The 13,793-nt window shown below is 44.1% G+C and overlaps 3 protein-coding genes across 4 annotated transcripts in view; 1 reads left to right on the forward strand and 2 right to left on the reverse strand.

Annotated features, from left to right (window-relative positions):
• LOC112067991 (arf-GAP with dual PH domain-containing protein 2) overlaps positions 1 to 5,564 on the reverse strand; it is a 17,020-nt gene extending 11,456 nt beyond the window's left edge. The window contains exons 1-5 of the mRNA XM_024134969.2: positions 5,324 to 5,564; positions 4,524 to 4,654; positions 4,263 to 4,354; positions 2,375 to 2,463; positions 2,070 to 2,182 (exon numbers count right to left, since the gene is read on the reverse strand). Coding sequence (XP_023990737.1) covers positions 2,070 to 2,182; positions 2,375 to 2,463; positions 4,263 to 4,354; positions 4,524 to 4,654; positions 5,324 to 5,411 — 513 coding nt within the window. The 5' untranslated portion in view covers positions 5,412 to 5,564. The remainder of the gene's footprint in view (positions 1 to 2,069; positions 2,183 to 2,374; positions 2,464 to 4,262; positions 4,355 to 4,523; positions 4,655 to 5,323) is intronic.
• Positions 5,565 to 6,025: 461 nt separating this feature from the next.
• Positions 6,026 to 8,359, forward strand: LOC112067818 (transcription elongation factor, mitochondrial-like). 2 transcript variants are annotated; one of them, XM_024134976.1, is made up of 5 exons: positions 6,026 to 6,128; positions 6,240 to 6,296; positions 6,498 to 6,967; positions 7,118 to 7,267; positions 7,477 to 8,359. In XM_024134976.1, the coding sequence occupies exons 1-5, from the start codon at positions 6,086 to 6,088 to the stop codon at positions 7,915 to 7,917; spliced, it is 1,161 nt and encodes a 386-aa protein (XP_023990744.1). In that variant the 5' UTR covers positions 6,026 to 6,085; the 3' UTR covers positions 7,918 to 8,359. The 2 variants fall into 2 exon arrangements, with proteins under 2 accessions (XP_023990744.1, XP_023990745.1); XM_024134977.1 differs by lacking the exon at positions 6,240 to 6,296.
• Positions 8,346 to 13,525, reverse strand: LOC112067992 (ATPase family AAA domain-containing protein 5). The gene is given in 16 exon segments (XM_070437972.1): positions 8,346 to 8,663; positions 8,801 to 8,950; positions 9,189 to 9,414; positions 9,417 to 9,993; positions 10,113 to 10,255; positions 10,411 to 10,561; positions 10,668 to 10,732; positions 10,831 to 10,924; positions 11,028 to 11,167; positions 11,460 to 11,657; positions 11,811 to 11,976; positions 12,496 to 12,644; positions 12,816 to 12,904; positions 12,980 to 13,076; positions 13,243 to 13,371; positions 13,474 to 13,525. Coding segments are annotated over 16 exon segments (2,484 nt in total). The 3' UTR covers positions 8,346 to 8,605.
• Positions 13,526 to 13,793: the final 268 nt, after the last annotated feature.

Below are 13,793 nucleotides of genomic sequence, written 5' to 3' on the forward strand. Positions count from 1 at the left end.
TGTTGAATAGGCTAGTAATAGGGGTTGGCAACAATTTCAGCAGATAGTTTTAGAAAGAAAGGGTCCAGATTTCTAGCCGCTGATTTTAAGGGTCCAGATTTTGCAGCTCATTTAGAACATCAGCTGTACTGTTTGGTGAGAGAGAAGGGGGGGGGGAGCTTGGGCAGTGCTGCAGGGGGGGAGATGTGTCCGGGGTAGGGGAGCCAGGATGGAAAGCATGGCCAGCCATGGAAAAATGCTTATAGAAATTTATTATCGTGATTTTCGGGTGACAGTGTTTCCTATCCTCAGGCGTTGGAGCTGGGAGAGGGTGCTCTTATTCTCCATGGACTTTACGGTGTCCCAAACTTTTTGAATTAGTGTTACAGGTGCAAATTTCTGTTGAAAAAGCTAGCCTTAGCTTTCTAACTGACTGAGTATATTGGTTCCTGACTTCCCTGAACAGTTGCATATTGCAGGGGCTATTCGATGCTAATGCAGAACGCCACATGATGTTTTTGTGCTGGTCAAGGGCAGTCAAGTCTGGGGTGAACCAAGGGCTATATCTGTTCTTAGTTCTACATTTTTTGAATGGAGCATGCTTATTTAAGATGTTGAGGAAAGCACATTTGAAGAGCAACCAGACATCCTCTACTGACGGGATGAGGTCAATATCCTTCCAGGATACCCGGGCCAGGTTGATTAGAAAGGCCTGCTCGCTGAAGTGTTTTTGGGAGCGTTTGACAGTGATGAGGGGTGGTCGTTTGACTGCGGACCCATTACGCACGCAGGCAATGAGGCAGTGATCGCTGAGATCCTGGTTGAAGACAGCAGAGATGTATTTAGAGGGCAAGTTGGTCAGGATGATGTCTAAGAGGGTGCCCATGGTTACAGATTCAGGGTTGTACCTGGTAGGTTCCTTGATAATTTGTGTGAGATTGAGGGCATCTAGTTTAGATTGTAGGACGGCCTGGGTGTTAAGCATGTCCCAGTTTAGGTCATCTAACAGTACGAACTCTGAAGATAGATGGGGGGGGCGATCAATTCACATATGGTGTCCAGGGCACAGCTGGGGGTTGAAGGGGGTCTATAACAAGCGGCAACGGTGAGAGACTTGTTTCTGGAAAAGTAGATTTTTAAAAGTAGAAGCTCGAATTGTTTGGGCACAGACCAGGTTTAGTATGACAGAACTCTGCAGGCTATCTCTGCAGTAGATTGCAACTCCGCCCCCTTTGGCAGTTCTATCTTGTTGGAAAATGTTATAGTTAGGGATGGAAATTTCAGGCTTTTTGGTGGCCTTCCTAAGCCAGGATTCAGACATGGCTAGGACATCTGGGTTGGCGGAGTGTGCTGAAGCAGTGAATAAAACAAACTTAGGGAGGAGGCTTCTAATGTTAACATTCATGAAACCAAGGCTTTTACAGTTACAGAAGTCAACAAATGAGAGCGCCTGGGGAATGGGAGTGATGCTGGGGGCTGCAGGGCCTGGGTTAATGTGTGGGGGGTGGAACAAAATGGCTAGCTAAGGCATATTGAGCAGGGCTGGAGGCTCTACAGTGAAATAAGACAATAATCACTAACCAAAACAGCAATAGACAAGGCATATTGACATTAGGGAGAGGCATGTGTAGCTGAGTAATCATAGTTATGAAGGAAGGTTTCTCATTAAAGTTTTTCAGCAAGCGTCTATGACAAATCAGTACAGGTCATTTAACTGAGCAGCCATTTCAGAATACAGTGATCACTAAGGTCACTACAGAAAAACACCAGACTGATACCTATCAGGAATTTTTGTGAGGATAACATCAAGGAGAGTAGCCTTTTCTGGGTGTTTGGGATAATACCTTATGGGATTGGTAATGATCTGAGAAAGATTTAGAGAGTCCCATTGTTTGTTTTAAGTAACAGGGGATGTTCCCTGTGACTTTTCCAAAGCCTTCTGGGCACGTCCCCAGGACGACATTTTGTTAYCTGGGTTATCTGATCCAAGAGGATGGAGAGAAGCTACTTAAAGGGAATGGGGGATACCTAGTCAGTTGTACAACTGAATGCATTCAACTGAAATGTCTTCTGCATTTCAACCAACTTACATCCTCCTTGGTGAAGTATCTCAAGGTGAAGTCCGTTTCAGAGAGCAGGAATCTCCTTTTCAGGAACTGCTTGTTGTCCTTGCCTTTCTTCCATAGAATTCCTTCGTAAAGTCCTGAATGGGATCCAACCAATACAAACCATTGATTTAGTTAGTATCCCTTCTCTCTTCATACGCAGTATTTTGGTACGTTTGTTTCTATGCCTTGCTCTGTAGACAGATGTATGGAAATGTCTTGTGTTCCTTGACAATTTGAATAAAATAAATTGACTTATCCATGAAGGCTTGTCAACATTTAGCACTTACCTGAACTATAACCTTGCTGAAGGGAGTTATTCTCTCCTGTGAATTCTCTCCTCTCATACTTAGCACGTATCCACTGATCTTTAAGAACACTGTCAGGAAACCAAAAGGTTAAAGATTTAAATTCAAAAACAAATATTTTTAAAATAGAAACTTTTTGTGTTCAATATATGACTCAACTTCGACCACAAGCCCTGGAAGTATTTGCCAACTCAATCAATTGTAGGCTAATCGACACCAATATGTTTCTTCTTCTTCTCTTGAAATAATACTACATCCTTTCACCGAATGAACAACTATCAAGTCATCACAATTTACACTTCCTTAAATTGAGTGAGTGAATGAAGACATTGATATAGTGTCACGACTTCCACCGAAGGTAGTTCCTCTCCCTGTTCGGGCGGCGCTCGGCGGTCGGCGTCGCCGGTCTACTAGCCATCACCGATCCTTTTTTCCTTTTCTGTTTGTTTTGTCTTTGGTTCTGTCACACCTGGTTTCATTTGCCTTAAAACGTCTTATGGCTGCAATCCCGCTAACGGGATCAATATGACAACAGCCAGTGAAAGTGCAGGGCGCCAAATTCAAACAACAGAAATCTCATAATTAAAATTCCTCAAACATACATGTGTCTTATATCATTTTAAGGGTAATCTTGTTGTTAATCCCACCAAAGTGTCCGATTTCAAATAGGATTTTCAGCTAAAGCACCACAAACGATTATGTTAGGTCACCGCCAAATCACAGACAAACACAGTCATTTTTCCAGCCAAAGATAGGAGTAAAAAAAAGCACAAATAGAGATAAAATTAATCACTAACCTTTGATGATCTTCATCAGAATGCACTCCCAGGAATCCCAGGTCCACAATAAATGCTTGATTTGTTCGATAATGTCCGTTATTTATGTCCAATTAGCTACTTTTGCTAGCGCGTTTGGTAAACAATTCCAAAGTCATGAAGCACGTTCACTAAAACGACTAAATGTCCAAAAGTTCCGTAACAGTCAGTAGAAACATGTCAAACGATGTATTGAATCAATCTTTAGAATGTTGTTAACATAAATCTTGAATAACGTTCCAACCGGAGAATTACATTGACTTCAGATGAGCGATGGAACGGAGCTCCCTCTTATGTGAACGCGCATGGTCAAAGAATGGTCACCTCATGGCAGTGGTGACTAATTCTCCTCTCATCTGGCCCCCCTTCACAGTAGAGTCACCAGACAAAGTTCTACAGATTGTTGACATCTAGTGGAAGCCGTAGGAAGTGCAAACCCATTCATATCTCGCTGTAATTTCAATGGGATCTTGGTTGAAAATCCACCAGCCTCAGAATTTCCACTTCCTGTTTGGATTTTTTCTCAGGTTTTTGCCTGCCATATGAGTTCTGTTATACTCACAGACATAATTCAAACAGTTTTAGAAACGTCAGAGTGTTTTCTATCCAATACTAATAATAATATGAATATATTAGCAACTATGWCTGAGGAGCAGGCCGTATAATCTGGGCACCTCTGTGCACCTTTCATCCAAGCTACTCAATACTGCCACTGCAGCCATAAGAAGTTAATTTCTGTGTGTATATATTTACCCTGTTGCCTGCCTAGGTTTGTGCGGGATTGTTTTATTTGGTGATGTAGCTCGGTGAGGTTGTGCCTATTTTTTTGTTTCACGCATTTTAATAGAGCTTGTTATTTAYGAGCTTTGTTTGTTCCTCCGTGCGTGAGTAACGGGTGTCTCTGTTGTTGAGGGCGTTTGACTTTTGGATTGTGCCATACCTGTATTTGGCGGACTTGCCTATTAAAAGTACGCATCTCAGACATCTCTGCTCTCCTGCGCCTGACTCCTTCACCTACCTCCTAACGCAACATTGTCACATATAGTCCCACTCACACACAGTCCTTCTCCTGTGGCCGGTAGTAGAAGGGCGGAACACACTTCTCATAGAACGCGTTGGCTGCAGCGTTACCCCTTGTCTTCATAAACTACAATTAGAAACATAATAGGAACGTTATAACATAATAACATAAGCATGTTATAACATGACAACATCAAAGGGATTGTGACTAGTATTGTGTGATCTTGAGAGTACATCCTTCAAGGTGTAAAGGTTCTTGGTACACTACTGGGCTATTGTGACATGTTAAACTGTACCTCTACTAAGGAATCATCCCAGAAATCCAAACGTATGGACTTTATCCGGCTGATGGCAGGCAAGTCCCGATGTGTCCCCGAACAGTTCACACATACAAACACACCAAGTTTGTATGAGGCCCAGTCTGGCTCTGTGAATAGCAGTAATATGATACTGTATCAATCAATCAGACACTTGAAATGTTTGCAGCCTGTATACCTTTGAACCACATTACTATAGTTTGGATATTGGACTTTGTAGTATGTCATGCCTTGATTGGTTGTTTTTTCTAGGTTGGCTGATGAGTTGTAGAGAGTTACTGGAAAGGAGGAACCATTGTAATCATTGTCTGAATTAACTATAACTTCCCCCAAAATAACTTCTTTAAAACATGCCATGGTTGTAATCATTTGACTTTTTAGTCATTTAGAGTGACTTACAGTTAGTGCATTCATCTTAAGATAGCTAGGTGAGACAACCACATCACAGTCATAGAAAGTACATAATCAGCAGTGAAATCCAGTGAAATAAAAGCAAATGCAAATATAACTCACATGTCTTACATGGCTTAGGTTTTTGCTCATGCTCCACATTCTATGAACAATAGACAACCACACTGAAATAGTCGATCATTAATAGGAAATAGTCACATAGAAGACATAGCTTCTGTTTGGGGGTCCGTCAATATTTTACTACTTTAAACTTTTGTTTTACAGTTCCTATCTGTGCCTTATCCTAGCCACAATGGTAACCCAAACATGTCAAATGTTAGAGGCTATCAATCATGGTTTAACATGTATTTTATTAAAAAATAACTCACCAGGGGCCCCACAGTCGGCACAATGGTCGTTGCTGGGCTGTTTCACCATATCAAGCAGAATCTTCTTATTTCTCTCCGGATTTGCCATAATTAAATCGGCTATTCTTCTGCGTCAATCCCAAGTCCCAAAAGTCCCAACAAACGAACTGCTTGTTTTACGTAGGTCCATGCCTTTTCATTCACTTCAAATGTATTACTTCTATAACAGGTGTCAGGTCATTTTTCTCGTTGTTGTTGCACTTGACCGCGCTCACAGGCCGACGTTTCCTTTTCTCACTGGCATAGCAACATGACGTTTATTGTTCTCCACACAAACACTCACTATTCAAATAACAATGAACAGGGGAAGTGAAAAAAAGCGTTGCCATATATTACGCATAATTTATAAACGGACAAGTAGGCCTGGCAGAATAGTGATATCTAAGAAAAACAACTGTAATTGATTGTATGGTATATATTCCCACAAAATATATCGAGATAATATGTAATGTCTTGATAATGTCACCAAAGTTAATTCATATTCATATTGAAATATAAATAAATAAAATATCTTAATAAAAACGAAGACAGCTTTGACGAAGTTTGCACTTGAGATGAAAGTCAGTGAGATGTCAAATGCAGCTTAAAGAACCTGGAGAGGAGGGGGAATATAAAGTGCCTCGGAACCAAATATGCATGATCCTTGTTTCTGCATCGGCGTGAGATCGGCGAACAACTAAAGGGCAAAAGTTTGAATGCATTACCTGTAAAACCACGATTACAATGTGGGTTGCAAGGCGATGTATGTCTTTAATCGCCCGGAGAGGTATGCACAAATGTTTTATTAAAGCCGTGAAGTTTCTTGGAACTTCTTAATTACATTTTTTCAGGTGCTATTTGTTAGCGGGTGGGTATAATTTGTGGAACGTTCCAACAGGAATCTGCTCCAAAAACAAGGTTGCCGACAAAACAACGCATACAAAGTTGATACCAGGTATGGAGTGGCTATTTAATTAATTKATGTGAGTTGATGTCTATTCGGCAGCTAGTTAGCGAGGGGAATTGATCCTGATACTTTGTATGCGTTGTTTGTTGGCAACCTTGTACCTTACGAAGTTTTTGGAACAGATTCCTGTTGGAACTTATCACTAATTATACCCGCCCCCGATTGTATGTTTCCCCTCTATTCTTGCAGGGCAGTATGGCTTATTCTACCAACCCCAGGGCTCACTCCCCAAACTAGAATTCCGATATCTCAACTGCACGTGTTGCTGGAGGAGTCGGATCCCAGTCGCAGGCTTTGAAACCCTCAATGACACCCTCTCTCCATCTACTACTCCTTGCGATGATAAGTCGCTGGACGCATACTACACCTCAGCGCAGCGAGTTGTCATTCTGCAGCTCCTCAACAATGCGGCAGAGTCGGAGCTCGCCGCTGTCAAGCTCCTTCGTGGACGCAAGTCTGTCAACATTGTGGAATACAGGACTAGAAATGGACCTTTTAAGAATCTCGAAAGCGTCATAAATGTGCCGCTTCTGAAACACAAAAGTGCTGTCATTGTCTTCAACTCCATCCTCAACCCTCCGGAGAAGAAGGAGAAAAGAAAAGTAAAGATCCAGCTAGCCAAGTTCATCAGACCAGAGGTGGAAAGGACCTGGCTAGAGGTAAGATGATTTAGCTAGACGGATGGCCTTGAGGTCTGGATGTTGATGGCACAGTTGGSCAGCTCACAGGGTCAGTCTCCGCTGTCACGTCACCACATAAATACTACGTCAGTGTTATTACATGTGTATTAATCCACTTTTGCCTTCCAGGATGCGAATTCCATAGTGTCCATTGTGTGTGGAGTGAATAAAATAGCCTGGGCGCACGTGGATCGTGGCATGAACGTGTTGGAGTGGAAACATGAGGATTGCCACAACTTCCTGAAGGGAACCTACATGGCTTCTGCCTACTTGGATGACGTAAGTTGAATGTTTCCGACCGAGGGATTCTTGCATTTGGGTAAGTAGGTTAGCACTGACACATGACTGTGCAGTCTCCTATGGTGTCAGTCTACAGCCATGTCTCAGGGCTAGGTTTCAGCTTCACGCATAATCATTGACTCTGTAATATCCAAATAGCCTAACTCCTGTACTTAATCACATCTCATTATGTGCCATAACATCACCAGATTTCCAGTGTGGTATCCCACCTCCCCAGTGCTGACTTCTTCGTTGTGGAAAAGACGTCCATCTCCCTTCAGAACACTGCCCTGTACCCAGTAATGGCTCACATGCGTACAGTGGAGGCTATGCTGTTTGCCCTGCTGGAGCCCTGCTACACCCAGCCTGACATCACTGCTCCACCCAAGGTGCTCAACATGATGCGCACCGCKGTCGGCCGCCATTTTGGCCTCATGGTGGGCGAGTCGCGCACCAGCGGGGCCCAGGCGGTGCAACGGATGATGACGGAGTCAGTGACTCAGAAGATTCCGAGGGTGACATTCCCTCACAACCTGTTGGTGAAATACAGGAACCTCTTCCAGATGGGCGGGCGGCGTCGGGGGGAGGATCTGTGCGACGCCATGTTGCAGGCTGTGGCGTTTTACGAGCTACTCAGTGAATCGAGTTAATGTTACAGCGACAATTTCCACCAGACTCAAACTGGTTGACTGTGTACGTGACCTGGTGGGGTCGAAGTTCAAAGAGCTAACCAGAGAGACCTGCATATTGGAGGCTTGATGTAAATTGACACTAGCTTACATTAAATGTATACTACAGCACTTCCCACCTGTAGACTCAGATGGTATTGCACTTGAGGTCAGTTCAGGCCCCAGCAGCTGAACTCAAGCCTCTCCTCGTATAGATACCACACATCATGTTCTTCACTTTCTCATTAATAGAAATGTTCTCAGGGCCACTAGTAAAGCAGAATAAGCTTGAATATGTACAGTGATGATTTGTCACATGCATCTGTACCTTTGTGGGCAAATGTTTAATGCCTTCAAAGCCTGAAATACCACTGATTTTAAACACCAACTCACTGAACCAGATTAAAATATAAAGTAACAAATACATGTTTTTATTTTTATGCATGAATATAAAAATAGGATTACATTTAATGCATACAGTAAACTTAAACTTCTCACAAAATGTAAAAAAAATATGAATGTACAGCAAAATGTATCATGGGCTACATTCACTAAATCACAAGTCATTAACATAGGGAGATGATAGCATTAACCTTCCTGTCATCCAGTGTAGAGAGCCAGAAATGTTGTAGATCTGTTTGTGTAGTCTTTCTGGCTTCAATGGTCATTGTCATGGGAAATCATCTGCAAGGAGTCTCACAGTAGCCTTAGGGAGGCCCAGGTGAATACTGCGGAGGTAATGCAGAAACAGCATTCGTACAACAAAATCAGTATTTGTAAGTCATCTGAGCAATCTTTTTAATTATAACGTTGTTTTCTCTTAGTAGAAATTAATACGGTGCTCTCATGCAGCGTATTGACTCACCTGCCTTGGCCCTGCTGAGTTCTCTCTGATTGGCACATGGTGCGGAGGACAGGTAGGTAGTCCAAGGCAACAGCCTGCTTGTTTCCCAAGGTGCAGAAGGCTCTGCTTGAGAGGACGGTTCTGATGATGTCACATCTCCTTTCGACCACACTGGAAGACAAACTGCTGTTCAGATACCACACTGACACAATGGAACTGGAGCTTTACAATGAAAGTTCTATTAAGTTTAATCTAATATCAAGGTTTTGTTTGCAATAATGCTCATTTCTGACAACATTACAAACTTTGAGTGCTAACTTCACATAAGCATGTATGGTAATTTAGAGGACTGAGCCGCCAACGCATTTCTTACAGTGAAAAAATACCAGAATCAGGAAATTGCACTCACCTAGGATCACAGGAAGTGGTCTGACTGACATTGAAACTTTGTCTGGGTGGGGCGAGAGGGAGGGTGAGTTTCTCCATCACCCTCCCCCTCTGCTCCCCCTCCAGCCTCTGGGATCCAGCCCACCCCTCAGACACCCTGGCCAGGCACCTGTGGAAGCCCAGGCCCTCTACTGCAGCCTGGATCTCTAATGTCCTCTCACACAACCACCTACAGCCCCCATCCTCATCTCATCTAGCAGTCCATCCTTAACCTCCGCCCCTGTCCAGAGAAAAGACCCTGGTCTGCATGGGCCAGCCTTATGTGAAGACTCACTCGGTAGGGAGGTATCAATGAAGGACATGAGGTCGATAAAGTCAGTTATTGCATCTAAGCAGTGGTACACCAAGCCATCTGCCGCCTTCTCAGTTTGAAGTTTGTCATTAATAGTCTCAGTAATAGTTGATACACTTGGATGAGCCCTCCTCAGAGACAGTGAGGCTCTGTAAGGCTTTACTAACATGCTGTGAGCTGATCTGGAATCAGATGTAGGCACACATTTCTTTCTCCTCAGCCTGGAGCCGAAGGACACCTTAACTGGACTGGTCTGATCCAGGATCTGAGGGTGGTGGATGTCAGGGGGTGTTGGCTCACTCTGAAGCCTAGGGCGAGTCACTTTCTTTTCAGTGAGGAGAGGACTGGGCTGGGTCCTGACTGGTAGGGGAAGGAGGAGCTCCAGGTTCAAGTAGAGCAAAGCTACACCTCTCCTCCAGCTCTCAGTAAGGATCTCCATCAGCTTGATGATGTCTGGTTTAGCKCAGGACTGGCACTGAYGAATCAAAGAGAAAGGCACCTCATACAGTTATACTGACATTCAATGTTGTTACCTGAATAAAAGCATTGGATGTTCATCTAGTTCAAGTTCACAGGGCCTCTGAGGTGACGTGCCTTTAGAGTGGTCTGCAGGTCATGGCTGGGGCCAGAGTTCAGGASCCCCAGCATGCTCTGAGTGCAGCCCACGTCACAGGAAGGATGGCTGGGAGAAGTATTTTCACCCACTGCAATGTCTTCCACTGCAGCAACATCCAGAGCTAGGGTTCACCAAAACAATCGAGTGATTCAATTGTAAGACTTGACGTACACTCTTTGAGACAGGGACCAAGAAAACTAAGGGGTCACAATACATGTGCTATACTAACACACCTAGACATTGAAGTTCGTCAGTTAATAGTTTGGCATCACTCACTTCCATACACACCACCTGCAGGGTCCTTCAGTGGGGGTTGCCCTCTGAGATGCTTGTCCTCCTRCACTGCAGATCCAGAGGTGAGGTGAGCAGCATCCATCCTGACGTTCTCAGCCAGGCACAGTAGCTGCAGATAACTGCAAACATTCACCTGGGAGGGTGCACGACACAGACAGAAACGAAATGGAGTAGCAGCTTCATATCATATCATGCACATTAGTTGAGGGGATGCAATGGTGCCAAGATGCTTGACTTACTACTGAAGGGGTTTTAAAAAGGATCGCTTCAAAGTCGCCGTCAAACTTTGCCTTGAAGGAGGGATCTGAAGACGGTTGACAGTTTTATGATTCAACTTCACATAATTTTCAATACAGATTGAATTCAAATTTTTCAGTATACAGTACGTATATACACACACACCACTAGTGGTCAGTATCACAGGTCTCTTGGTTGTCTTCATGAAGGTCTTGATTGCTGTGAGGAATCCCACATCATCATCGAATACGACGTCAACCTGCGGGAGAGCAGGTGCAGCTCGGTCACTTCATTAAAACTACAGTTATGCGGTCTAGTCTGCAACCTAGCACTGCTATACAACGGACTGCTGTGTGGTTTACCTCTTCAAATAGAATGAGTGATGTGGACATCCTTTTACTCCGGCTACCTGTTGGTGGCTCTTCAATGTCTGGTGACAGTTGACTGACTAACGGAGGGTTAATAATATCTGCCTTCTTCACGGTCTTGAGAGAGACAAAAACTGTAGGATATAATATCAACAATTAAATAAAAAGACTAACCATAGCCACACCAGAGGAGGCTGGTGGGATGAGCTATAGGAGGACGGGCTCATTGTAATTGATGGAATAAATGGAACGGTATCAAGCACATCAAACATATGGAAACCCCTCGGTCGGCTCTGTTGCATTAATTCTATTCCAGCTATTACAATGAGCCCGTGCTCCTATGGCTCCTCCCACCAGCCTCCTAAGATCCACACATGCCTATGTGTGGTTAACTAAACTTGCAAGGTGTTTCCTGTTTTTCTTAACTGTTTGGTAGGTGCTCATCCTGTTTTGTAGATAACGAAGGGCCATCTAAGTTTGTGATCTCTGGTTTACTCTTCTTCTTGAAGAAGTTAGCCAGCATCATGGAGGCTGCACTGCCACCTCTCTTATGGTGGGAGCTACGAGGGGGCTGAGGCCCCTTCCTATAGGATGAGTAAACCTTTCTGGGAGAGGCCACTTTACCTGTGTGAGGAGAGCACAAAATAGATGTAACCCACAGTCTCCATTGGACAAACACCATACAAAATAGTTCCTGTCACTTTAAATAAGTGATTTTCAGTAGATGGTTGTGCTTAGACTGCAATAAAATACTTTTCAGTAGCGGGGTGTGCTTACCAGCTACTGTGTCAGATTTAGTTGAAGTGTTGTTGTAGCTACTGAGATGAGATGGTTTGAAGGTGGTGCTTCCCTGGATCTCCACCAGGTGAGATTGGGTGGCCTCCTTCAGTTGAGTCAGGATGTGGCGACCACTGCGCTGGGAGGAGGCGTTCACTTCGAACACCTGGAGAGGCCAAGGAAATGAGCAGCCGAGACAGCCATCTTACTTATATTACACAGCTTAGAAGATGATTGGATACACCCGTATGAAAGCTAACCTGTTTTGGTGAATCATATGACTGAATGAACATGAGCCAGCCTCTCCTGGTTCTCTGCTTTACCCATCTTATCCAATTACCCACAAACTGTAATTTAAAAGTTAGAAATAGAGGAATGTCTCTGTACCATATTCTAACACCAATCAGTAGGTCCTATTCGGGTTCCCGAGTGGCGCAGCAGTCTAAGGCACTGCATCTCAGTGTTAGACGTGTCACTACAGACACCCTGGTTCAAATCCAGCTTTTCACAACCGGCCGTGATTGGGAGTCCCATAGGGCGGCGCACAATTGGTCCAGCGTTGTTCGGGTTTGGCCGGTGTAGGCCGTCATTGTAAATAAGAATTTGTTCTTAACTGACTTGCCTAGTTAAATAAAAGGTTACACGTGAATGGAACTGTAGGTCTTCCAAGTAGTCCCACACTGACCTTGAAGCCTAGCTCTTGAGCGCAGGCGTATACTGAGGCAGTCTTGCCCACCCCTGGAGGTCCTGTGATCAGCACGGTGCTACACAGATCTTCCTCCCCATCCTCCTCCACTCTAGCCTCTCCCTGGAAGTCYCCACAGTCCCACGAGTCTGCACAGCCAAACCGGAGGTCAACGCTACAATCAATGTTATTCATGGAAGATTCATCGTCAGTGATGTTTTTTTTTATTTTTTATAATACAGTGGTTTTATTTTTGGTGGTTTTTGTTTTACACATTTTCCCCCATCAATTCATAACATCTAAAAGTTTTTTATTTTTACCATTGCTGTTGGCGTTCTCCTCTAGTTTCCTGTCTCGCTCTTTTCTCCTCTCTTCACAGTCGACTCTCAGTTTCCATTTCTTTAACCAACTGCAAACAGAAATAAGGACACCATACCATAAAAGCTAGACATTGGAGGAGCTAGCAGTGGTGTTAGCAACTCACCTGCGTAGCTTCTTTACAGAGGCGGAGTTGCCTATTACCTCACTGGAGTGCTGAGGGCGGTACTTCTCTGTCCACAGCAAATCCTCAATGTTGTGAACTTCACAACAGAAAAATAAAGGTACATATCTTAAAGGCCAATGGCAGAGCTAAAGCACCTCTGTATTCTAGTGGTCCGGGACATACATAGTTAGGACATACAAAATTGGACAAAGAAAAGTAAATACATTGTAGTTTCAACAACAATCTGTATTAGGAATCATCACCTCTCCTAAGGCATCGCTGTGGTTGGGCAGGATAGACCTTCTGAGGAGATTCTGGTTGGTTTGGTGGGTTAGGGGTCAGTTCATGACCTATCCCCAGACCTTGACTTTCCCGCCTGAGTCTGTGTTCGGCTCAGCCTGCTTCTTCTAGGCTGACCCCTGGAAGAGGGGATAAGAGACCCCCTGACTTGGTATTCCAAAGAGGGACTATACCCAGTAAAGCTGGTCTCTAACCATGGGCTAGACCTTTGGCGCTTGCGTACTGTTTCAGGGTCCGCCCTCTCATTCTGATGTTTCCTCTTCTCTCCTACAGAGCTAGGAGAAGTAGCGCCTATCTCTGTCTCTGAAATAAAAGGCGACCAATAAGACTGAATCTGATACTAGAGTATGGCACCACACAGACTGTATACATGACAATAAGAACATGACACAGATAGAATAGAGTTAACTAGGCAAGAAAGATGTGGTTATCGCCCCTACTTGGCCATAGAGAAGAAGGCTGGGTGCCCAAAATCCAATGACATCACAAAGTACTTAAGTATAACCCCACAACC

The sequence above is a fragment of the Salvelinus sp. IW2-2015 genome, unplaced genomic scaffold, assembly GCF_002910315.2.
Source record: "Salvelinus sp. IW2-2015 unplaced genomic scaffold, ASM291031v2 Un_scaffold19, whole genome shotgun sequence".
In the NCBI taxonomy this organism is placed as follows: Eukaryota; Metazoa; Chordata; class Actinopteri; order Salmoniformes; family Salmonidae; genus Salvelinus; species Salvelinus sp. IW2-2015.